Here is a 26892-nt window from a genome sequence, read left to right on the forward strand (position 1 = left end):
TCTACTTGGTTGCCTTGATCCAAAGCTTTCAGTATTTCATGTGAGAAGAGCATGAGTTAAGTTTCACAAGATCAATATTTTCGAAATCCATGCTGGCTGGTGGTGAGGAGGTCATTCTGTCAAGATACCTCATTTGTTTGAGCTCAGTATATGTTCTAAGATTCTACAACAAATCAAAGTCAAGGATATTGGATGGTAGTTTTGTGGATCACTTCTGCTACCCTTCTTGTAGATGGGTGTGATCTGTGTGTTTGTTTGTTTGTTTGTTTGTGTGTGTGTGTGTGTGTGTGTTTTGTTTTTAAAGAACTGGGCATGGTTTTTTTGTTCAAGGGATCTAAAATACATTACACCCAACGTTAGAAGAAGGACTAACTCAGCCGCAAATTCACCATGGAATCTGATAGGGATTCCATCGGGACCTGTAGCCTTATTCGAGTTTGACGATTTCAGGTATTTCTCAACACCACTGACACTAATACTTACGTCATTCAACGTTTCAGTGGTATGAAGATTAAATTGGGGCAATTCTCCTGGGTTTTCCTTTGTAAAGGAACATTTGAAAATGGAGTTAAGTATTTCAGCTTTTGCTTTGCTACCCTCAATTTCAGTTCCTGTCTAATTCGCTAGGAACTGGACACTAACTTTGGTAATACTAACAGAGAAAGGGAATTTATGGCTAAAGGAGTTCTTCTAGTATCAAGCATCTGGCTTAATTTTAGGAAGAAACTTCTGGAAATTTTCTTTAGAACAACAAGAACCAAATTTCTCACACATCACATCTTAAATAATTTAAATCTCTTCTTTCACAGATTTATCACAGTCCACAATTTATTTAATCACTTCTGCATAATGTTGTGCTCCAAATGTCATGACATAGCTATTTATTACAGGTGTTCGCTAATTTGGTGCAAGAAAGTTGAGTCTCACATTAAGTTTCAATGATTGCCATCTCCATCCAGCAAGTTGAAACAGTGGCACAAGCCATGGCCAACAATTGATTATTGGAACACCAGAGGCTCTTATAAAAGGTCATGGCAGCAATTTTAAGTCAGAACTAATGAGGCACTTTTGTCAGATTCTGAAAATCCAGAAGTTATGAACAAGTGCATTGCATCCACAAACTGATGTAGCTCTCATGTATCTTGGAATTTTATAGTAATGCAACAAGTCATCCCAATCATTATGATGACTTAGTATCTTAGAACGTGACTATGTTCATAGCTTACAGAAATGGTGAATTCGTAGATTACATCATAGGGCCTGCTGAGTTTGAAGTGAGTATATTTGAGCTCATTTCTGATCTGTACTATGTACCACCTCCTTAAGGAGACCACAAAGATGAGATTAGACCCATTAAAACATGCACAAGGCATTTAAACAGTCATTCCTCCTGTGCTCCATATGAGATTAGGATGTACCACATGCTAACATGTGGTACATGTACCTCTGCTATGCACTTCGCATTGTTTGCAGTAAATGTACATGTGATAATCTTATTTCATATCCCCACTGATAGTTAACACCGTGGTATTTGTGTGAATTTACTGATTCCAATTTTGACTCATTGATATTATAATTACTGTGTTCTATGATTTTCGTTTCTGTGACGTACACCTTTTTACATTTCTGAATACTTGAAGCAAGATGTCAGTTTTTGCACAAATTTGAATTCTTGCCAGAATCTGAATGAATATTTGTGCAGTTGTTATGGATAGTGCCTCATTACAGATAACAGCATAGTCTGCAAAATATTAGAAGTAACTGCCAGTACTGCCTGTCAAGTCATTAATATGCATGATAAACAGCAAGGGTCCCAAGACACATCCCTGGAGCACACCTAAAGATACTTTTATGTAGCCATATCCAAGATATTATGCTGCATCCTCTTTATGAAGAAATCCTCGATCTAGTCAGAGATTTTCTTTAATAACCCTCATGATTTTACTTTCATAATAAACATTGGTTTGATTGTCAGTCAGATTCTTTTTTGGAAGTCAAGAAATACTGCATGTATGTGATAGCCTTAGTCTGCAACTAGTGAGAAAGGACTGAGTCTGACTTTTATGATTGATATTTTCAGGATTCCTGCTGGTTGTTTTGGAGGTAGACTTTCTATTTGAGATGCCTCATTATGTTTGAGCTCAGAAGAGAGACGGATGTCAAAATTAAACAATGCAAACTCCAGGTAGGAATGTCAACAATGAAGAAAAAAGATAGATGGCTACTTACCATAAAGATGAAATGTTAAGTTGCAGACAGGCACAATTAAAAGATACTTACACATAAGCTTTCGGCCATGGCCTTCTCTAGAAAAAGAGAAACACACACCATTCATTCACAGAAGCATGCCCACCACACACACACACACACACACACACACACACACACACACACATGACTGCCAACTCTGCCAGCTTGGGCCAGAGTGCAATTATCATTTGGGATGGAAACAGCTGTCTGGAGGGGGCAGGGACGGGGAAGAGATAGCAGTGTGTCGATGGGGGGAGAGAGGAGAGCTGTCTGGTGGAATGCACAGGAACTAGAATGCCAACAGGTGCAGCATCAGGAGGCTGTTGGGCAGGGAGGTGGGTAGGGGGGGGGGGAGGGGGGCACAGAGAGAGAGAGAGAGAGAGAGAGAGAGAGAGAGAGAGAGAGAGAGAGAGAGAGAGAGAGAGAGAGAGAGAGAGAGAAAGGAGTGCGGAAAGGTGGATGGGTATGTTGGCAGAGGGCGGCAGATAAACAGAGTGGAAGATGAGAATGGGTGGGAGATGGACTAGGATATTGTGCAGGTGATGAAACACCACTTTTGGAGGGGTGGGAAGTATCTCCGGTAAGATTCCCTCATTTCAGGACATTATGATAAATAATCAAAGCCTTGGTGAAGGATGTGGTTTAGTTGTTCCAGCTTGGGGAGGTACTGGGTGATGAAGAGGGATTAGAAGTGGCTTAGAGATGGACTAGGATATTGTGCAGGTGATGAAACACCACTTTTGGAGGGGTGGGAAGTATCTCCGGTAAGATTCCCTCATTTCAGGACATGATGATGATGGGAGAACTGATAGAGGTACTCAGGGTACCCTCCGCCACACACCGTCAGGTGGCTTGCGGAGTATGGATGTAGATGTAGAGATGTAGATGATAAATAATCAAAGTCCTGGCGAAGGATGTGGTTGAGTTGTTCCAGCCTGCGGAGGTACTGGGTGACGAAGAGGACACTTCTTTGTGGCTGGCTCTTGGGGATGATGGGAAGATTGGGGATGTGAGTGGAAGTGGCACAGAAGAACCATTTGCAGATTAGATCTGGATGATAGTGTCTGTCTGTGAAGGCCATGGTGGAACTCTCAGCATGCTGGGCAAGGGAGTTCTTATCACTGCAGATATGCCATCCCCAGGTGGCCAGGTGTAAGGGAGGGATTTTTTGATGTGAAAGGGATGACAGCAGTGAAATACAGGTACTGTTGGTGGTTGGTTGGTTTAATGTGGGCAGAGATACAGAGAGGAGGAGATGAGCATACAGAAAGCTGACAGGTTGAGTTGAGGAGGACCAGGTGAAGCGGATGGGAGAGAAGGTGTTGATGTTGTGAAGGAATGAATTATGTTATGACCCTAGATAAGATCATGAAGATATCATCAGTGAACCTGAACCACACTAGCGGTTTGGCATTTTGGGAGGCTTGGAAGATCTTCTCTAGATGGCCCTTAAACAGTTGGTATAGGAGGATACCATGTGTATGCCTGTGGCTGGTCTGTGATTTGTTTATATACCTTCCCTTCAAAGAAAAAGTAATTGTGGGTTAGGTTAGAGTTAGTAAGGTTTATGAGTAATGAGGTAGTGGGTGTGGAGCTTGAAGGACACTGGGAAAGGTAGTGTTTAATAGTGGTAAGACCATGAGGGATGTTGGTGCATAGGGAGGTGACATCAACAGCGACCAATAGGAATTCAGGAGAATAAGGGGTGGGTATGGTGGGAGTCAGTGAAGAAAGTGGTTGGTATCTTTGATGTGGGAGGCTAGATTATGGCCAATTGGTTGGAGGTGTTGGTCAAAGAGGGCAGAAATTCTTTTAGTGGGGGCCCAGTAGCCAGCCACAATGGGACATCCAGGACTGTTAGGTTTGTGGGTTTTGGGGAGCATGTAGAAGGTGGGTGTGCAGAGTGTCGTATAGAAGGGGGGTGTGCAGGGTGTCAGAGGGGTGAGGAGGTGAAATGGAGTCAGGTGAGAGTTTCTTGGAAGGGCCTAAGGCCTTAAGCAGGGATTGGAGCTGTGTCTTTTTCTTTTTCTGATGAAGTCTGTGCTGAAATCTTATGTGTGAGTGCCTTTTTAATTGTGCCTGCCTGCCACACACCATCAGGTGGCTTGCAGATTATGGATGTAGATGTAGATGTAAAACTTAATGTGTCATCTTTATGGCAGGTATCATTCTATTTTTTCCTACAGATGCTGAAACTGGTTTGTTTACTCTCGGCTGAGCTGCAAAAATCAGTTTTTTGACCATTGTATGCTATCAGTAATAACTTATGGCTATGATACATGAACACTGAGTTGACTGTAAGGAAACTCATAGAGTTTCAAAGAGAAATGAAAAGATCAAATTTGGGCTGCCTGAAGTAATACTGGCAAAAAAAATCATTAGCTTTGCCTAAACCTTCAGAAAAGACTTCCAGGGATTCTTTTAGCTAGCTAGCTACACTGTCTTTTGCATGGAATGCAGACACTGACAACACATTGTCCTGAATGTTAAAGCCAAATAAATCAAAAGAGTCAAGACCAAATGTGTTCTCACACTCACATGATTGTAGCACTATAAAAGTCACTGTTTGCATATGTGAGCAATACATGGCAGGCAATGTACATTTTCCAAGAATGGAAATGTCTTGTGCATAAGCTGTCAATTGCATACTTCGAATACACTGCATTAATGACATGGGCCTTGTGATTAGATTTTGTGAGTGGGCCAAATTCTTATGTTTGTTCCTTTGCAAACATATGGATTTTACATGTTCTTTCCCACCACAAGCGTAACACTGAGCCTGTTGGGAGGGGTAGCCTTGGCGTTTGTGCCGTGAATAGCACCGAGGGCAAGACTTAATTCTGTTTGCCTGTGTAGCTGCCTGTTTAACAAACTGCTTCTGTGGCGTGGAGCATCGTTTACTCAGCGTGGTTAGCACAAGCTGCCTCTGAATGGGCCAATAACAAGCAAGGGTCTCAACCTGACAAATAGCTGGCTGCTCAAATTTATGAGCCGACAGAGCACCTGAATTGTAGTACCTGCTGAAATGATGGATCGAACTGTTTCAAAATCTGTTCTCTGAGTTTGACATCAGGTACACTGTACACAATTGCATCATGCCACATAAAATCTGAATATAAAGCACTGCAAGCACATTTGAATTTGCATTTCCTTATCATAGTTTACCAGTTGTTCACAAGACAGTTCACTCAGGGTGGCATTCGAAAACAACTACTGAGTTAATCGGAACACTGCACTTCCTACTGTGGTTAATAGACCTGGAAGTTTTGCGGTGCTTAGCATCTTGTGAGTGAGGAGGTGCGCTTCAAACTGGGACCACCACTCGAGCCATTCCTCTTCTTGTTCATGAAAATGTCGAAAAGTTGGTATAGCAGTTGTAGTGGGTGCTGCTTGTGCCGTCGGGCATGCAGTGTTGGCTAGTAGCTGCTGCACCATGTTGAGTTGTGCGGATATGTGCTGTGTCTGGAACTGAAACATCTGTGATAGCTGTACGGCATCTAATGCTTACATCTGTGGCACCTGAGCAGGGGGCGTGACAGGCAGGATGGGCATTTTGGAAGCAATAAATGCAACAAACGGACAGGGCAAGCAAGCAAAATGAGGACAAAAACAAAGAAAATTTCTGCAATGCCCAACTGAAAACACTGATTAGCAAAAACAACAAGAAGCTGTTACAGCAAATAAATGCCCCTGCAAAGTAAAGACAAGAGAGAATTAAGGTGCCAGCAAAGTACAAAAAATTCCGTGGGCACCAGGCACTGGGTTCATCGTATAACTTGTTGCCAGTGTGGGGCCCTGCCCACTCATCTGTTATAGGGTGCTTAAAGGATGGCGCTTTCATGGATAGCTATACAACAATTCAAGCAAATCACATTAATGATTTTTATTGCAATAATGTAGATTTACAATACTTAACTTTGGTTTACAAGAATGTGTTGCAAGTGATTGGTGACATGCAAACAGTCAGTGTCCTTCACTATATAAGATGTCAATGTAAGCAATTGATACAAGACACAAGTCTCAGTATAAAAGTTAGAATGACGGCTCTTCTAATCTGGATCTGCTCTGCTAGTGCCGGTCTTCTACTGCCCCACAAGGCTGGCAGGAGCGGTGTTTATAATCTCTTCTTGTAGAGGCCTCTCCAGTCATGGTGTGGTCTTAGTCAGCATATTATTGGCTGATGTCATCTCAAAGCCTTCTCTGCTCTTGTGTTCTTCATCTTTGTGCCAGGCCTTGTAACTACTCTGGAATAGGCGGGACCTTTGTCTGCAGGTAGGATGATTAGGTCAAGATATGTTTTGAGGCAGTGTATGGCTTTTCTTTCTTCTACTAAAGTGTTGGTGTTTGGAGGAAGGGACCTGGGGAAAGAGGGCGAGTCTAAGTCGGAGGTAAGGAATTCCTGGAAGATGAGCAGTGTGTGGTTAGGTGCGAGGAGAAGTGTTGGATGGTGGTATGAAATAGAAGAGGCAGGGTTCAACATTAGAATTAGGGTGGTTTTGGTTGGAGGAATTGGTGACAAAGAAGTGCTATCATTGCAGGGATCTGCAGGACAGTAGGTCTTTGTCAAGTCCAGGATTTTTAAATTTTTGTATAGGACTAAAGATGACACCTTTGGATAGGTCTGAAACTTCCGTGGAGCTGAAGGTTTGCCTGGAAAGGTCAACAACAGTCTTACAAGAATGTTTTGCCTCTGGATTTGGTAGAGAGTTGGTAGGATAGTTTTGGGGGATGTGGCAAGTTGAAAAGTTCAGATAGGCAGGATTTAGCTACTATGAGGGTGGATGTGTACTGGAGAGAAAGGGATAGAATTTTGGAGGCATGATATATGGAGATTGCACAATAGCAGTGTCTTGTGGAGGGAGAAGAGGTGGTGCTGTGTTGCCTGTGTCATGGAGATGTGTTTTTGTAGTACCAGGTTTGTGAGCGACAGGGATTGGCAGAACCTGAAAAGGTGTAGGTCATTGTGAAAGGAAGGTTGGGAACCAGAGAAAGGAATCTTTATGGTTAGGCCGTTTGGGAGGATTACATTGTTTAGGCAGTGTTTGAGAATTAGGATGTGGGATTGGGTAAAGCTTTAAGTAAGTATCTTTTAAATTGTGCCTGTCTACAACTTAACAAGTCTTTTTGACAATAAGCAGCAATTTGTCTTTTTGTACATTGTTAAAAATAAACAATGGAAACTCCAGGTATGAATATCAACAATGTGGGAAAAGGCAGATTGCTACTTACCATAAAGAAGAGATGTTAAGTTGCAGACAGGTGCAGTGAAATGACACTTACATAAGCTTTTGTTCACAGTCTTCATCAGCTAAAGAGAAACACACACCATTCATGCACATGTGAGTGCCAGCTCCTGCATCTGAGGTCAAAATCACCCTAGATGCTGGAGTTGGCAGTCTTTTGTGCATGAACTGTGCTTGCTTGTGTGGGTGAATGGTGTGTGTTTCTCTTTTGCTGAAGATGGATGTGGCTGAAAGGTTTATGTAAATGTCTTTTAACTGTACCTGTCTGCTACTTAATATGTCTTCTTTATGGTAAGTAGCAATCTGTCTTTTTGTACATTGTTGATAAAGCTATGAAAAACCCTGGATATGCAGTTAACAGTGTTGTGAATCAATCATTATTGTATTCAAAAATTTAATGACCTCTTGGTTCAGCTTAGGCTTCTTATTAACATACCTGTGTTATCAGTAAGCTTAAGTCTCCCAGCTTCTTTCTGTATTACTAATTTTTTAATAACAGAGTATTTTTTAATTTGCATTTTCCAGTTTTTTATAAAACATTTTAGACTTTATTGTATAACAATAATGATTCTTGAGTCATTGATCTTTTGTGGATATGACATTGTTATTTTGCATATATTTGTAATGATGTGGTTTAGTATTGATACTGAAACATTGTCTTCTTGTTTAGTATTTAGATTCTGAGAACTATCTTTTCCTATTAGCTAAGTGACTTATGTGTATATATTATTTTCACTGCTTGCAGGACTGTCATAATCAGTGCTTCCACCCTGTGAAGCTACAGGCAGAAATATCTATTTTCCTGTCTGAAGAGAGATACATTTACAATTTATTTTGTTCTGCAAAAGTATTTTATGTGATTTGATAACTGAATTTTTCGTAAACTACATTGCAATATTTTTTATTTAATTGAGGCACATATAATTGTAGGAGATAAAAATGGGTTGGAAAGAACAGATCCAGTGTGATCTGAAAACAGCAGTACGCTCAGGAGATATTGAGGTTAGTATTTAATATTTTTAGTAGCTTGTATTTGTAATTGTAATAATGTTACAAATTTCAATATTATATGGCTGTTAAGTCTGAATAATTGACTATTAACTAATCTGAATACTGGATTTGAAATGCTGATATTTGTTTAATTTAGTTTTTTTTCATATTTTTAATGCAGGCTCTGAGAGAATTGATCAGAAAAGGAGGTGACAAGATATGTAAAAATTGTGACACCTACTCTATTATAATGGATGCAGGTGAAAATATGGAAGTTATTAGGTTACTGGTGGAGGAATTTCATCTTCCACTGGATGACACTGATAATTTTGGCCAGACAGTTCTCATGAACTTAACATCACAATATGGGAAGCTGAAAGTGAGTTGTGTTAATAAAAATAATGTAATTGTCCTAAATTATGCATAATTACTTCATGTTTTATTTTTCATTGTAAATTGGAGCATAGTGGATGCTGTCAGTGTGCCTTCTTGTTCATTATCACAGTATTTCACACAAACTTCCAGATTCTACATCCACATCTACATCTACATCTACATTTATATTCCACAAGCCACATTACAGTATGTGGCAGAAGATACTTTTGGTAGCACTGTTGTTTCTCACCTTCCCTGATCCATTCATGAGTGGTACATGGGGAGAATGACTACACATGGTGTCCCAGGAGGAAATGGCAGTATTCAGGAATTGGACAGGACTGACCATTCAAAGCTAAACAGTCTAGTAAACACGGGTTCTTAAGTGCATCTCTCAAGAGCTATGAACATTTGTTCCTCTTCACTACTGTGGAACACATCTGTTCTACTGAACAACTGCTCATAGCTCTTAAGGTATACACTTCAGAGCACATGTCTACTGGACAATTTTTTCATGTTTTTGCCTATACTACTTTCGTCTGAAATATGGTGCTCATAGCCTGTAAGATGCACATTTTAAAGCCTATATTTAACAGACTTTTTGCTTTGAATGATCATTTCTCTCATACCCCTGAATATTAACCATTCCTGCTGGGAATCTCTAAAGAGTCACAGTTTGTTAACAGTCGGCATTTTTAACAGACTTTTTGCTTTGAATGATCATGTCTTTCATACCCCTGAATGTTAACCATTCCTTCTGGGAATCTCTGTATATTAAGAACAGAATTGGACCCACTGCACTACCCTGAAAAACATATAAATTTATATGTTTCTTGACTGACAGTTGTTTTATTAAAATGTATCAGCAGCAGATGTGTGAACTATCCCTTCCTTTTGAACAGTGTTTCCAGGTAAGACTCGAACCAATTGTTCACTGTTCCTCTTACACCTAGTGCTTCTACCTTGTTTTGCAGGATTTCATAGTTAACATTGTCAAAAGCTTGGACAAGTCTAAAAATATGCTTATAACACTGCTATCCTTGTCAAAAGATTCAAGTAGCACTTTTGTAATCTTTGAAATGGCCAGTGTTGTACTTCTACTTTGGAAAAGGTTGTATTTATTCATGTAACTCATTAGTCTATCTTTCAAGATAAATGTAGTTATTGATGAGAATAGTGAAACTGGCCCTTAGTTTTTGGTACTTTCTGTATTATCTTTCTTTAGTAAGGGCACAACTTATGCATACTTTGGGTACTCTGGGAAAGTGCCTGAACTGAAGGACTCATTTATTACATTTGTTACTGGGTTTGTATGATCTATATCCAGTCTTCAGAACAGAGACTGGAACATTATCTATACCTGCTGGCTTCTTATATTGTTAATTTCTGTATTGTCTTACTGATGTCAACCTCTCTTATGGAAACATCATCAGTGCACTTGCTGTGTAAGTCATTATGGGTTTTATATATTAAAAACAAAGATTCCAAGACTTACCAAGCGGGAAAGCGCCGGCAGACAGGCACATGAACAAAACACACAAACACACACACAGAATTACGAGCTTTCGCAACTGGCAGTTGCTTCGCCAGTTGCGAAAGCTCGTAATTCTGTGTGTGTGTTTGTGTGTTTTGTTCATGTGCCTGTCTGCCGGCGCTTTCCCGCTTGGTAAGTCTTGGAATCTTTGTTTTTAATATATTTTTCCCATGTGGAGGTTTCTTTCTGTTTTATTTACATCATTATGGGTTTTAGGTAGATTTTGCTGCAATGTTTCCACAGTAATAGACAAATAGTCATTTACAAAATTTGTCAGTTGCTGAGGATCTTCTATTATCCTATCCCTCTCTTTGATTTGCACATTATAATATCCATGTTTGCTTTTTCAAGTTTCTTTTTTATGACATCTCACACAACTTTGGTTTTATTTTCTGCATTAAATCTTATTTTATCAGTGAATTTCTTTGAGGAATTTATGTGTCTTTGATGACATTTCAATACATTCAATTAGCCATTTATTTTCCTTAGCTGCTGCTGTAGAAGTGGCTACTTTTGGAAATGTCTCCTCAAAGATTACTTTAACTCTTTAAGTGACAGTGGTAAATACATATACCACTGGTAAACAATAAGAATTACCATGCATGATTCTTTTTCTTGTAATTCATATGTATGAATATTTATCACCATATACCTTATGGGGAACTTGATTTGCTTTAATTTACTTTGCACAGGGAGACAAAAACAACAGTGGTCATAGCACAATATTGGATGGATTGAAACTGAGTTTATTGTGTGTTTTACTCTGTGTGATTCTAGTAAAGCCAACCAGTGCCCTTAAAGAGTAATAGGAGACCCTTTACTAGTTCATTATTAGATATGTTTTCTTCAGGACTTAATGACCCAAATATTCTGTGTCTTTTGATGTCAAACACTTTGCATTGGAAGATTAGGGAGTTCAGTTTTATCTTCTCTACCACATAGTCTATACTTAGGGGCTCCTTTCTCTATACCCATCATGTGCAGGTGTTTCTTAAAGTACTGTGGCCAGTCATTAGATCTGCCATGAGTTTAATCTGTCTCCTGTTCATATCAGCATTATAGAACTTCTCTTGAAATATGGCTTTGGCATCAGAACATTGCCATGTTATGTTTTTGGATCATAGTCCAATATTCTACATGTTTCCTCCTCATACAGCTATGTAGTTTTGATTTTACCATCATATTGGTGATGTTTTGGGTAAGCTCTGGTCCAATAAATGGAGTCATCACATCTCTCCGGGCCAGCCTATCAGTTTGTCCATTGCTGTTCATTCTTGAGCGACCAGGGACCCACAGCAGTTTTACCCTGTTGCTTTCCCGTGGTCTCACAAGGGGCTGATACAGAGTTCAGAGCTGCTAGCTGTCTGAATAAATGTAGATGCTACAATCCTTGCAGCCTTATGATCTTGTGTTCTTTTTGACCCATCAGTAAACCAGACTGTGTCTGCTGAATGGTGCAATGGTTCATTCTTTCACTGCTTCATTCCTTCAATTGTTAAATTGAAAGATTTATCAAAGAAGCTGGAAGTAATTGTAGATTCAGCTGATATTTTCCTGACCATTATTATATTTATCACTCTTCGTATATTGGTGTGAGATTCTGGATATCTTATAGGTGTCCAGTTATTTCCGGTTTTTAATGTGCATGGCCCTGCTGCTGCCTCCATTGCAGCCCAAAGGTTTAGTGGGAGCATGTCCAGCGTGGTCTCCACCCCATCAGTAAGTGTGTTGCTAATTCTCCTTGTTATGGCTAAGAAGGCCAATCTGCACATTGCCAGGCTCCTTAGCAGCCACCTTCTGTTCTACTTCATTCCACCATAATTTAGCCCTGTAAATTATCATAGGTCTTATTACAGTGTTGTATATCCAGTATGCACTTTTAAGCTTTAGACTCTAGTTTTTATCACAGCCTCTTCTAGTGCTCATAAGTATACCTTTGCCTTGGAATATATGTCCTTTACGTGAGAGATCAATGACAGTTTCACATCCAGGATTACCACTAGACTCTTCACTACCCCCTCTACTGGCAGAGTTTCGTAGAGAAGCTTGAGATCCCACCATTACGTTTACTGAATATGCTTGCTTGTAAATGGTACTACAACAGTTTTCTTAGGAGTGACCCTTAGATCCTGTTTTTTGCACCAGTTTTGCACATTGTGTCAGTAAATTTGCTAAGTATTACTATGACTAAATCATGTGCATATAGTTTGCAATAATATTTAACTCTTTAATGAGTTCCTTCACTTCTAGATTATACAGCAATGGGGACAAGATCCCTCCTTGCAGACACTCATCTCATTCATCATTGTGGCTTTTATCTTTCTTCTACTCAGCATGGCCTTAATCTACCTGGGTATGGTGGTCTCAGTACCATGCCCTTCAGCAGCCTTAACCATGGATTTGAAGGTTGTATTGCTAAAAAAAACCTTGATATCTAGGAAGATGCAGAGAGCAATTTCCTGAAAGTGTAGAGTTTTTACTACCCTCACAACAAATTGGTAAAGTGCTGTTTCACATGATTTGCCTGGTTGATATGCATGCTGGTTTACATGTGGAGGAATTCCACATAACCTGTTTTCCTTAAAGCTCACATTAACCAGTTTTTTTAATGTGTTTAGAAGAAAGAAAGAGACAATGATTGGTCTCATATCCTTAGATGTGGTATCATAAATAGTGTAAGCAGTCTCTTTAGTAAACATGTTGTATTTTCTAAGTGTTTTGCCAATAAATCACAGTCTTCAGTTTGCTTTCCCCATAAAAATATCTATGTGATTTTTCCAATTTAAGTTATTCATAACTGTAATCACTAAGTATTTAGTTGAGTTTACAGCCTTTAGACTTGTGTGATGTATCATGTAACTGAAATTTAGCAAATGATTTCTAGTGCTCATGCAAATGATTTCTCATTTTTCATGCCACTTTTTGCACCATACAGATATCTTGTCTGAATCATTTTGCAATTTTTTGACCATCTTATGACTTTACATGATTGTAAATGACAGTATCATCTGCAAGTAATCCAAGGGGAGTCAGATTGTCTCCTAAATCATTTATGTAGATCATGAACAACAGAGCGCCTGTAATACTACCTTGGGGAATGCAAAATGTTACTTGTATTTTACTTGATGACTTTCCATCAATTATTAAAACCTGACACACAACTGAGACGATAATATATAGGCATGAAATTAATTAGAAGTCACTTGTGAGGAATAGTATCAAAAGTCTTCTGGAGACGTAAAAATATGATATAAATTTTGTGCCCCCTATCAATAGCACTGATTACTTTGTGAGAATAAAGAGCTATTAGTGTTTCACCATAACAATATTTGCTGTATATGTGTTGGCTGTTTGTCAATAAATCATTTTCTTTGAGGCGATTATAATGTTTGAGCACAGTGTTTGTTCCAAAATCCCTCTGCAAATCGACATTAGTGATATGGGTCTGGAATTCATTGGAATACTCCTATTTCCTTTCTTGTATACTGGTGTCACTTGTGCAACTTTCCAGTCTTTCGGTGCAGGACTTCCTATGAGGGAGCGGTTGCATATGATTGCTAAGTGTGGAGCTACTGTATCAGAATACTCTAAGCTAATCATGTTGGCAGATGTTCTTGGTTGAATTCTGGAGTATTTACTTTGTCTTTGTTTCTGATGGAATTTTGACAAACCATGTTTAATGTTTAGTAACTCTGTTTGAGTGCCACTCTCATCAACAACATCACCATTGTTATCATGCAGTGAAGGTATTGGTTGCATCCTGTCATTGGTACTTTATATACAACCAGAGCCTGATTGGGTCATCTGCCAAATTTCGAGACAGAGTTTCACTGTGGAAACTATTAAAAGCATCTTGCATTGAAATTCATGCTAAATTCAAGCTTCTGTAAAACTTAATCAATTTATGAGGTGTTTGCATTCTTTTAAATTTGGCACACTTTTTTCATTTCTTCTGGATTAGTGTTTTGACCTGTTTTGTGTACCATGCAGAATCTGTAACATCCCTCATTAATTTATTTGGTATATATCTCTCAATTACCATTGATATTGTTTCTTTGAATTTAAAGCACATGTGCCCTGCACGTACATAGTCAGATTGAAAGGAGTGGAGATTGTCTCTTAGGAAGTCCAGCTACAACAACCTTGTGGTCACTAATCTCTTTATCTGTCCTCGTGCTACTTATTTGGTCAGGATTATTTGTTGCTAAGTGGTCAAGCATGTTTTGGCAACCATTTACTCTTCACAATATAAAGAAGATTGAAAAACATTATAGCAAAACACCATGATCTAGCTTCCTGGAAAAATAGGAGGGCATCTTCCCAGAGTGTTAGGAACAGAAAAAAAATTATATATTTTACTTATAAAAGAAGCTGATGTGGAAGGTACAGATAGTCAAATTACCAATAAAAAACATGGGTTAGCTTATCAAACTTCTTCGACAGAAACCTAGAATTTTTTCATGCTTATCTGTGTGTGCCTGACTTTTCTGCTGCTTGGTAAGCACAAACTGTTTTGCCTTTTGATTGCAGTCATGGGAGGTTTCTTTACAACCATTTCTTACATGATGTATTGTCACTATATGTATCCAGTTTGTTAATAGCAGTATGAGATATTGTTTAAAATCTCAGTCCCTATGCAGACTGATAAAATAGGTCCACATTGAATAACAAAGAGAGAAATTAAAATATGACAGTTAACTCTAATATAGTGTCATGAATGCTAATTTTAGAATCCCATTTTAAAATTAATGAAATTGCAAATTTTTTTTATTAAAATTGTGCCTATTTCCTTGCCTGTACCCTATGAAAATTTGGACTTAATATAATTAGTTTTCCAATGTACTGGATATGGAACATTATAGATTGAATTTTTCAGTGTGCAGTGGATCGTGCACTGATATGAAATATCCTGGCTGACTGAAACACTGTGCTGGACTGAGACTTGAATTCAGGACTTTTGTCTTTCACAGGCTTTTGGATCACAATGGACTTTTTTGCTTTCCATACTTGTTACTCGGAAACAATGACATGCAGGGGAAGTGAAATATTTAAGACATATTAATGCATTATTAAAACGCATAGTGAAAATCATAGACATGTAAACAACATACTTGATCTTAGAGCACTAGGTAAAGCTAACATTGCAATGAAACAATATTATTAGAAGGAAAGTGCAATGATATTAAGTCACACCTATCATGACGACATAGTGAAAAAAGAAAAATTTGTAAGTTTTTGGAATATTGCAGCACAGTGTTGAATTTTTCACAAGCCACCATTGCTTTTCCATAGTTACCCCTTTTCCTAAACCTCACCAGTCCTTTCCTTCATCCATCTTCCTGTCCCTTCAACCCTTCTGCCAAAAGAAGTAACCATTGGTTCCAAAAGCTTGCACATTTCCTTAACTTTTGTATGTTTTTTCTCCAGCTGCTGCTGTTTGGTCAGTAAATTTTGTATATACCAAATTGTATTATATGGAGTATGTATATAGATGTAGATGTGGATATTGTAGTGCGGGAATGTTTCATTACCTTACTTGTAATTTGATTACAAAATAGGAGAGCAAGGCATGATAGGTGCTGCACAAAGAAAATGTTGTTCATACATGGTGGAGGAACACATCTAATTACTCACTATTCAACTACAAAGAACACATGAAATAGTCTCAAAATTCATAACTTCTGGACAAAGTCATTTGCTGGCATCTGGAAAGATGTGTGGTGCAGTAGAAAAGGTGGACACAGAGCAAGGTGGCAGTTTCGTCCCCATTTTTGAGCAACACAACAATATTCTGATGTGAGGCACGGAATTAATTTAGCAGAAGATGTGGCATGAAACACCATTTACATGCCCAGCTGCATGGCAGGAGTAGAGACAATGTGATGCGGGTGTCTCTCAAAATTCCCCAATATGCATCGCCACATGGCTTGACCATAGCAGTGTTGGTGCAGAGCAGGATGTTGACACCATAAGGAGAAGATGGAAATTGGTCAAGGATAGGTCAATGGGAATCTCGCTATGAACCAAGCTATTGACCTCTACTGGTAGCGAGCAAATGTAGTGCAGAAACAACAAAACAAACATGCCAAATTCAAACAGATGCAGAATCCCCAAGATGCGTGAGGGAGGGAGGCCTCAAACCTCCGGCAGGAGGGGCTGCACAATTTGTGACATGGCACCTCAAACCATGTGGCCACTCCACGCGGCCTGCTTCACGTCTAAAAGAACAGCGAAACGAGTGGTGCACTTTCTTGAGCTCCCTGTCACTGTCAATGAGCTATCAACATGCAACATCAGCGATCAGGCAGTAGTGTCCAATAAAGTCTGCAGCGATAATGGGGTCAGTGACGTCAGTGATAGCGAAGGTCCAGGGGATGTCCCATTGGAGGCCGAGATCAAGGTCATGGTGATGTATGGCATAGGTGGTGATGGTGGTGTTGTTTGCTGCCTTTAGGACGATAGCTGAGATGATGCCGGGGTCTTGTACGAGCTGACACAGGTAATTAACACCTTGTAGAAGCTTTTGATCAGGACTGGTATAGCAGAGCAATCGTCATGGATGAACATATGCTGGGAAATTGAGCAACAGCTGGGTGTGCATAATTGCAGCGACCATTGCCATTTGGGTGCCAGGAGCAGGCTCCCTGCAGTTCACAGCATCCGAGCTGAAATGCTCATTGTACCAGCAGAGGATGGCTATGTTGTGAAAAGTGTTTGTAGGTTGGCTGGGGCTGTGGTGGCAGTAGTCATTGTTCCGCCAGTGGCTGGAGCAGCACGGATAGTGGTGATTGGAATCGATGCAGGCCACAGTAGCTTGCAGCATTGTCATGTAGGTGCTGAGACGGGTGAGGATGTCATATACCCCCAGTTACTGGCCGCTGGCTGTGGGCTGGTGGGACAGGAGCAGCTGGTATGTCATTAATGGTACGTCGAGTGGCAAGGGTGGCTCAAAATGGGGTGGCTGGTGGAGTGACAGCCAGCTGGCTATGCCGGATGGTGGTGGTTCTATCACGTGACGATGACAGTTGTGGGCAGTGAGGCCTGCATCTTGTGAACATGGTGAGGCTGGCAGCGTTGCTAAAGGAGAGGTCAGCTTGTGACGCCACAGCTGTCTGTATCGGGGCCAGGAGGTGAGCTAGCCAAATGTTGTGTAGGAAGCTGTCAGAGACCATTTATGGCTCCATCAGGTTTCAGAGAAGGTGCAGGACTTGTGAGGGTTTCCAGTCCTCACACTGCTCAAGGGAAATGGAGGCCAGATGCACTGCATTTCAGACGACGTGAGTTATGTCATGAGATGGTGCTGGAGTGTCTCATTGCGGGTGGTGTTTGGAGGTAACGAAATGACTATGTGGGCCTCCATCACATAGGCTGACTCAAGCTGACTGATCCCGTAGCAAACTTGGTGGCGTCCTGAGTGATACCAGTGCTGGTAGAGATGGTGTCTGCCAGGAAAACCACAGGTGCATGTCCCATAGAGTGAAAAGTGGTAGGTGCGCTGTGGCATAGCCTGACAAAATGGTGGCGGCTCTATAGGGCAATAGGTGTCAGCATGTCAAAGCAGTGAGGGACAGTGGTGGAGGTAGCAGAAGCAGGGATTGATGCAGGTGTCATTGTGGAGTCTGGTGTTGGTGGGTGGGTTGCCGGTGGTCACATTGCCATGTGCAGGTTGGCGTTGCTGCCTTCCAGTTCTGCAAGGTGCACGGTGAGCTTGGTGATGATGCCATGTGGCACCAGAATGGCAGCCACATGTGGTGAAGTGTCTGTTGGGGTGGAGAGGGAAGCCATTGCTGTCAGGTTGCACAATGGATGGCAAAACATACAAGACAAGTGGCTCATGTTGCGAAACTCTTGTGTCTGTAGCAAGAAAATGAAAGTTGCTGGTGGGGTGTGCATGTGCGCAAAAGTCACAACGAGTGCTAACAGAATGAGGCAGCCAACACCAGGTCAAAATAGCAAATTAAGTCGATGGAGTCTGTTGCCAGGTCACCAGTGTAGGAATGTTTCCTTACCTAATTTATAAGTTGATTATGAAATAGTAGAGCAAGGAATGGTAGGCACAGTACAAAGAACAATGTTCACATGTGGTGAAGGAACACATCTAATTACCAACTAGGCAACTACAAATAAAAACACATAATAGTCTTGAAATTCATAAGTTCTGAACAAAGTCTCATGCTGTCGTGTTTGGTGCCAAAAGAGGTGTGGAACAGTAGAAAATGTGAAAGCAGATCAAGGTAACAGTATTGTCCCTGAGTTTCACCAACACTACAATATTCCAGTGTGAGATGTGGAATAAATAGTCTTTGGCGGAAGATGCAGCATGAAGCACCATTTGCACATCCAGCTGCATAGCAGGAGTAGAGATGATGTGGCACATGTGTCTTTCAAAATTTCACAGTACATGTCACCATGTGGTGCAGAGAAGGAACTAACGTTGACACCGCAAGTATGGAGACTGGTCGAGGCTAGGTTGGTGGAAGTCTCACTACAGACCACGCTGTTGTTGTCTACCGGTAGCCAGCGAGTGTAGTATGCAGGAATTTGTCAGATGGCAGTATCAATAGCTTGGGATGGAAGTAACAAAAGATAGAAACTCGCTGCATTTGCAGATGGCCATTGCGAACTAGGAACATATGCAGCTGCTAAGACAGCTGTGCGGTGAAAGGTTGTCAAAGTAGTATATGTATTTTCTTATGTGATTTTTGGTTTTCAACACAAATTTGCGTGAAAGGAACAGTACCACATAATTCATTTGAATTTGATATTATGAGAAATGTAATTAATTATCATTCTAGTAATATGAATATTATATGTATGTTATTGTTACAGCATATTTTAGTTTAAGCTAGTAATATGAATATTATATGTATGTTATTGTTACAGCATATTTTAGTTTAAGAGCTAAATAAATTTATAATTTCAGTATTAAGTTGAAAGATACTCCTTCCTCTTAGGTTATAGAGTACCTGGTATCAGCTGGTGCTAATGTACATGCCAGAAATGTCCTGGGGGAGACAGCACTTCATGTAGCAGCTCGTTCCTGGTACTTGGAGACATTCAAATTTTACCAGGATTCAGGTATTCCAATGGATTCACTGGACATTTATGGCAGAACTGTTCTTCACCATGCTGCTGCATCTAAGTCATGGGAAATACTGAAGTACCTGTTGGAAGGAGGTTGGGTACCTATTGACTGCAAAGACAGATATGGGCAGACACCACTAATGTTATCTTCAAGCTATCCAAATGGCGTACGTAATTAAGAGTGTCTTCCTTTTGCTGTGTTTAAATAATTTATTATAATTATTTGAGTATCATTTTCAAAAATAGCAGATGTTACTAAAATGTCTACTCTAAAAGATATTATGAAGTAATAAGACTGAAAGAAATCTACATCTACATCTACATCCATACTCCGCAAGCCACCTGACGGTGTGTGGCGGAGGGTACCCTGAGTACCTCTATCGGTTCTCCCTTCTATTCCAGTCTCGTATTGTTCGTGGAAAGAAGGATTGTCGATATGCTTCTGTGTGGGCTCTAATCTCTCTGATTTTATCCTCATGGTCTCTTCGCGAGATATACGTAGGAGGGAGCAATATACTGCTTGACTCTTCAGTGAAGGTATGTTCTCGAAACTTAAACAAAAGCCCGTACCGAGCTGCTGAGCATCTCTCCTGCTGAGTCTTCCACTGGAGTTTATCTATCATCTCCGTAACGCTTTCGCGATTACTAAATGATCCTGTAATGAAGCGCGCTGCTCTCCGTTGGATCTTCTCTATCTCTTCTATCAACCCTATCTGGTACAGATCCCACACTGTTGAGCAGTATTCAAGCAGTTGGCGAACAAGTGTACTGTAACCTACTTCCTTTGTTTTCGGATTGCATTTCCTTAGGATTCTTCCAATAAATCTCAGTCTGGCATCTGCTTTACTGACGATCAACATTATATGATCATTCCATTTTAAATCACTCCGAATGCGTACTCCCAGATAATTTATGGAATTAACTGCTTCCAGTTGCTGACCTGATATTTTGTAGCTAAATGATAAGGGATCTATCTTTCTATGTATTCGCAGCACATTACACTTGTCTACATTGAGATTCAATTGCCATTCCCTGCACCATGCGTCAATTCGCTGCAGATCCTCCTGCATTTCAGTACAATTTTTCATTGTTGCAACCTCTTGATACACCACAGCATCATCTGCAAAAAGCCTCAGTGAACTTCCGATGTCATCCACCAGGTCATTTATGTATATTGTGAATAGCAACGGTCCTATGACACTCCCCTGCGGCACACCTGAAATCACTCTTACTTCGGAAGACTTCTCTCCATTGAGAATGACATGCTGTGTTCTGTTATCTAGGAACTCCTCAATCCAATCACACAATTGGTCTGATAGTCCGTATGCTCTTACTTTGTTCATTAAACGACTGTGGGGAACTGTGTCAAACGCCTTGCGGAAGTCAAGAAACACAGCATCTACCTGTGAACCCGTGTCTATGGCCCTCTGAGTCTCGTGGACGAATAGCGCGAGCTGGGTTTCACAGGACCGTCTCTTTTGAAACCCATGCTGCTTCCTACAGAGTAGATTTCTAGTCTCCAGAAAAGTCATTATACTCGAACATAATACGTGTTCCAAAATTCTACAACTGAACGACGTTACAGATATAGGTCTATAGTTGTGCACATCTGTTCAACGTCCCTTCTTGAAAACGGGGATGACCTGTGCCCTTTTCCAATCCTTTGGAACACTTCGCTCTTCTAGAGACCTACGGTACACTGCTGCAAGAAGGGGGGCAAGTTCCTTTGCGTGACAACAGTTCTTTATCTTAAAGTAATTTTCTTAGCCACTGGGTGCTAAATTATCAGAGAGAAGAAACGAAAATATGGAGCTCAGATAGAGCTCAGAGTATTATCAGATTTTGTAATATTTCATTGTTGCTGCATTCTTTGATAAACAGTGCTGATATTAGGGAAACAGTGGTATTGAAGTTATAGTCACATTTCAAAGTGGTAATATAATTACTTGTTGTTTTAGGAATCCTGTTTAATCGATTTTATTTATAAATTTTAAGGTTTGAGCTTTCCAGCTGTAGCACTCTTAGTAAATTCAGCCCAATATAAACAAGTGTTAATTACAGAAAAGCTGAAAAAATCAAGCTATTCTAACCCCGAAGGTCTGGTTATCACAGGTGAGATTATTGTTGATCCCATGGTGTGCTTGAATTCCTGGATGTATTGTATTCTGTTTAACACATTCTGTTCTGGATCATGTCATCAAACAAGCTAGAAACAACTGAATATTCTAAGAACAAAGCAAAAATAATTTAGTGCATTTAAGGCATGAAACAAATAAAACTGATAAAGTAAATGCTTTTAAATTGCATGGTGACAAGAGATGCTAAGCAGATTGTGTTAAGCCGAAAAAATTGGAAACTAAATTCAATGGATTCTTCAGAACAGTAACTGTAAACACAAGTTTAATAGAATAGTTGACCATGCACTGGGTAAATATGCATTCAGTAGTATACTTCATAATGGGAGGGACCCTCTGTGGTATACAGCCATTGTAAAGGAACATCTAAAGGAATAGAGGCTACCACTTAATAGGTGTAAAACAAAGTATAGGACTGTAGATACAGCAATGCTGAATGAAACACATTTGGCTGTCAAAATAGCAATGTGTGAAGTCTTCAGTGACTACCGTAGTGGAATATTGTCAAGTGATCTTTTGCAAAACTCAGAGATCTTCTGGTGCTATGTGAAGGGTTTTAATAGCACCAAAGCATGTCAAGTTCCTAACAAATGAAATCGGAACTGAAAATGAGGATAGCAAAGCAAAAAACGGGAATGGTTAACTCTGTTTTCAAATGTTCCTCTACAAAGGAAAACCTAGGAATATTGTCCCGATTGAACCTGTAATTCCAGTCTTATGGTTACCACACCTGCATTATGTAATACTCGATCAATGCTCTTATATCTCCAGCTGTAGTTAAATTCAATTACTTTTCGATAACAGGAAAAAGGCTTTTAGAAGAATAATAATAATACCAAATAATAGCAGTTACAGTACCCTTTGTACCATAAACAATCAAAATCAGATTCACGAAATTAATATATGGAAAATGTTTAGATAAAAGAATAATGTATTTCGTTCTGTGAATGGTGGGAATTAAATCTCAAGCCTAATTAACAAAATACAGGTAATTGACCATTTAGCATTGTTAGAATGCTTATTTCTGCCATTTCAATATTGATGTGATTTTTATGTGTTTAGAAAATGTCTTAAACTTGTTCTACAAAGTAGGGAATATTATAGAGTGTTTGATAATATTGTTAAACTATTTCATATTATAAATTATGTTTTGCATTATTATAACCAATAGTACCTTGTGGGAAGAGTATCAATACTCGGCCTCGAGTATTGTTAGGAGCATTGAGTGGTGGACCCATAGAGGACAGATCTCTGTGTACAATTGAGATAAGTTCTTGGTGCATCATTCAGGTTTGGATTTACAATATAGCAACTGGTGTGTTGGATATTGTCTAAAACAGCGTATTAGAACAGTGAAGTGATGGATTATTTCGGAGTGTTAAACAGTTTGATTTAATATTTTAAAAGGCAGAATGATATGTGACTTTATATTCGTACTTTGTTGAGTATTAGTGTTGAACAATGCAATGGACCTCAGACATGCATTTCTATCAAATCACTGCATCTGGACTATTGAATATTGCCAGTGTAGTATGTGCTGCAGTAGTAACAACGAGTCTTATTACACCGAAGGATTATCATGAGCTCATATGATACAGGTTTTGAAGTGAATAAATCTACATACTTACTTTACTTCACTTCAGTTATGGCCTACATAATTGTAGTGAAATCGATTATGGTATCCTGTATTTATTGAACAAGCATATTTTAGCTCATATATGCAGTCGCCGAGGGACACCAAAGGCAAGATATTCACAGGTATTTAAACCATTTTTAACTATTCACTAACTGGTGAGATGTTATACACACTTGTATCACTGGAGAGATAGGTGAACTCAGTACTAGTATCAGTGGTGTTCAGAAACAGTAAAAATTGCTAAAATTGAATAAATTTCCAGGGCTCAATGAAATTCCTAGCAGATTTCATCTCTCTCTCTCTCTCTCTCTCTCTCTCTCTCTCTCTCTCTCTCTCTCTCTCTCTCTCTCTCTCTCTCTCTCTCTCTCTCTCTCCCCTCTAACTACAGTGTATCATAGGACTCTTGAACAAAAAGCTGTGCCCAGTTATTGGAAAAGAGCACAGGTCACATCTGTCTACAAGAAGGGTAGTAGAAGTGATCTGCAAAACTACTATTCAGTATCCTCGACAAAGAATCTTAAAACATATTATGAGCTGAAACATAATGAGAGGTCTCAAACAGAGTGGTCTTCTCCATGCCAACCAGTACTGATTCCTAAACATCAATCAAATGAAACCCAACTTGCACTTTTCTCACATGATACATTGAAAGCTTTAGATCAAGGCAGTCAAGTAGGTGCAGTATTTCTTGATTTCCAAAAAGCATTTGACTCAGTACCACACCTGTCCTTAATGTCAAAAGTATGGTCAAATGGGTATCAAGTGAAATTTGTGACTCATAGGGAGGACACAGCATGTTGTCTTGGATGGAAAGTCATTGCCAGATGTAGAAGTAACTTTGGGTGTACCCCAGGGAAGTGTGCTGGGAACCTTGCTGTTCAAGTAGTATATTGATAACCTCATGGTATTATTAATAGTAACCTCAGGCTATTTGTGGAAAATGCAGTTATCTGTAATCAAGTGCTGTCTGAAAGAAGTTTCATAAATATTCAGTCAGATCTTGATAAGATTTCAAAGTGGTGCAAAGATTGACAACTCGCTTTAAATTTACAGAATTTTTCACAAAATGAAAAAAAAAGTATTTTCCTATGAATATAATATCAACGAGTCACAGTTGAAATTATTCAACTCATACAAATGCCTTGACATAAGAATTTATGGGGATATGAAGTGCGATGATCACATAGACTTAGTTGTGGGTAATGCAGGTGGTAGACTTCAGTTTATTGTTAGACTAATGAGGAAGTGCAATCAGTCTACAAAAGTGATTGCTTATAAAATCACTTTGTGACCAATTGTCGAATATTTCTGAAGAGTGTGTGGGATCTGTACCAAACAGGACTAACAGGGAATATTGAATGAATGCAGAGAAGGTCAGCACAAATGGTCACAGATTTGTTTGACTCATGGGAGAGTGTCACAGATACACTGAAGGAACTGAATTGGAAGACACTTGAATATAGAAGTAAACTATCCCGAGAAAGTCTATTAGCAAAGTTTCAAGAAGGGGCTTTAAATGATGACGGTAGGAATATACTACAATTGCCTATGTTTAGCTCACATAGGGATCGTGAGGATAAGATTAGAATAATAACTGCACACACAGAGGCATTCAAACAATCATTCTTCTCATGTTCAATATGTTAATAGAATGGGAAAAAAACCCTAACAACTTGTACAGTGGGATGTATCCTCTGCCATGCACTTCACGGTGTTTGCAGAGTATGGATGTAGGTATATATGTATACATAGCATCACTATCATATCAATTACATTTACTTAGACATGCTATGCATACTCCATCAACATTATAACTTTTGTCAAACCAGCAGTTAGACAGATCATAAAAATTACTAGGTTACTTAAAAATGCCTATGATGGTATTTCAATCAAAGCATCTGTAGCCAGCTCCTGGGGTGGTGCAGTCATACATGGTTCCACAAGTGCTCAAGTGCTTATTAATGTTGCGCTGTCAAAATATTTTTGCAATAGCCACCAGAGGCTCTGTGTTCCACAACAATATTGTGCTTACTCTTAGACTGAACTTTGATAATAAGCAGTTCCTAGTAACAGGCTAATTGTCATATGTTCCCTTACCTGTCTACTATGGATTCTTATTTGGAACTGAAGATGACAGTGATCTGTAGGACATCTTTATCACAAGAGGAATGCATCAGGCAAGTTTTGACACAAGAAGACATTGGCAATGGGAGACTGTCGCAGTACTTGAGAAGAAGGCTGACACAGGTGCCTTACCTGTCTTCTGTGTACATTTTGGAGAAGTCACCTGCTCCTTCAAGTGAAGGATATTATAGTATCTCAGAAAGATGTGGCCTTGGCGCAGTGGCTGAATTGGCTGATAAGATATTTGATGCAATAATGCCAGTGCTGGTAACTGCAGTGACACCTGTGTTTATACTCATTTATTGTGATGTTCTGTCTGCCAAAGTTGATTTGTTGATGAAGAGACTGTTACTACAAGAGATCAAGAAGATGCTTGTCAACTAGCTTTTCAATGTCTGGGACAGGCCAACACTCTGTCTGTTGGTACCACAAAAGATTTGGTGACCAGATATATAAATGCACTATACCTTGTGCCCACCCAAATGCCAGCAGCAGTTGGACATAGGCATGTTAACTGATTCCCAAACTAAATCACAGCACCTGTTCATAAGCGACTGCGAGTCAGGACAAAAACATGTGGTGGACACTGGGTTGCACCTTTGTGTATTTCTGCACATGCAGTTACACAGCAAGCAACCACCAACCACTTTCTACCTGACGGCAATGAATAATTCCACCTCACCAGCATACAGTACACTATTGGGTGAACTGGAGATCGGGCTGTGGTGTGACCTAGCATGGGACTTTACAATTGCAGATGTGTTGGAACCATAATAAAGGCAGATTTTCTAGCATACTACCAACTGTTGCCAGATGTGGCAAATGTGCAGCTTGTTTACCGCAACACCAGCTTAACCAGCTCAGGTTTTCGATAAAACACGTCAGTGCAAATGGCTGCAAACCACAAGAGGTGAGCACATGGACTTACTGTGGAAATTCCCAGCAATGACACAAACTCCTGGAATGCTGAAAGAGGTACGTCACAAACAGTGTATTACATAAAAACTACCAATGGCCCACCGGTGTATTGTCACCCCCAAATGTTTGGCCCCAGAGCACGTAGCCATAAAAAAAGCGGAAATCAGCAGTATGCTTTGGGAAAGTGTTATGCACCCATTGAGTAGTCCTTGGTCATTTGGTCATCCCCACTTCCCTTAGTGCCTAGAATGTGCAAGGCTTATACTCAGATCCCAATGGCTAAGGCAGACATACCATAGATGGCCACAATCACTCCATTTGCTCTATTCAAGAGTCATTTCATTATATTTTGCCTCCAGAACGCCACACAAACTTGGCAAACGTTTACTGACTCCACATTACAAGGTCTCCCCTTCTGCTTTGCATATCTTGATGTTATTCTAGTTTTTTCAGCCTTGCAGCCTCTAATGCGATGTTTGAACATCAAAACAGTACAGTGTGGTTTTGAAAACCACCAAATGTGTTTTTGATCAGACACAGATTAACTTCCTGTGTCATTGTCATGTTCACTACCTTTGCCTGAGAAAGCTGAAATCATCTAGC

The 26892-nt window shown here is 39.8% G+C and overlaps 1 protein-coding gene across 1 annotated transcript in view; it reads left to right on the forward strand.

The window, feature by feature from the left end:
• Nucleotides 1-26892, forward strand: part of LOC126290593 (serine/threonine-protein phosphatase 6 regulatory ankyrin repeat subunit B-like) — a 132592-nt gene that overhangs the window by 34990 nt on the left and 70710 nt on the right. Inside the window, exons 2-5 of the mRNA XM_049984909.1 lie at nt 2081-2185; nt 8408-8495; nt 8665-8862; nt 19347-19643. Of these exons, the coding sequence (XP_049840866.1) occupies nt 8433-8495; nt 8665-8862; nt 19347-19643 (558 nt within the window). The 5' untranslated portion in view covers nt 2081-2185; nt 8408-8432. The remainder of the gene's footprint in view (nt 1-2080; nt 2186-8407; nt 8496-8664; nt 8863-19346; nt 19644-26892) is intronic.

This window comes from Schistocerca gregaria, chromosome 1 (genome assembly GCF_023897955.1).
Source record: "Schistocerca gregaria isolate iqSchGreg1 chromosome 1, iqSchGreg1.2, whole genome shotgun sequence".
NCBI lineage: Eukaryota > Metazoa > Arthropoda > Insecta > Orthoptera > Acrididae > Schistocerca > Schistocerca gregaria.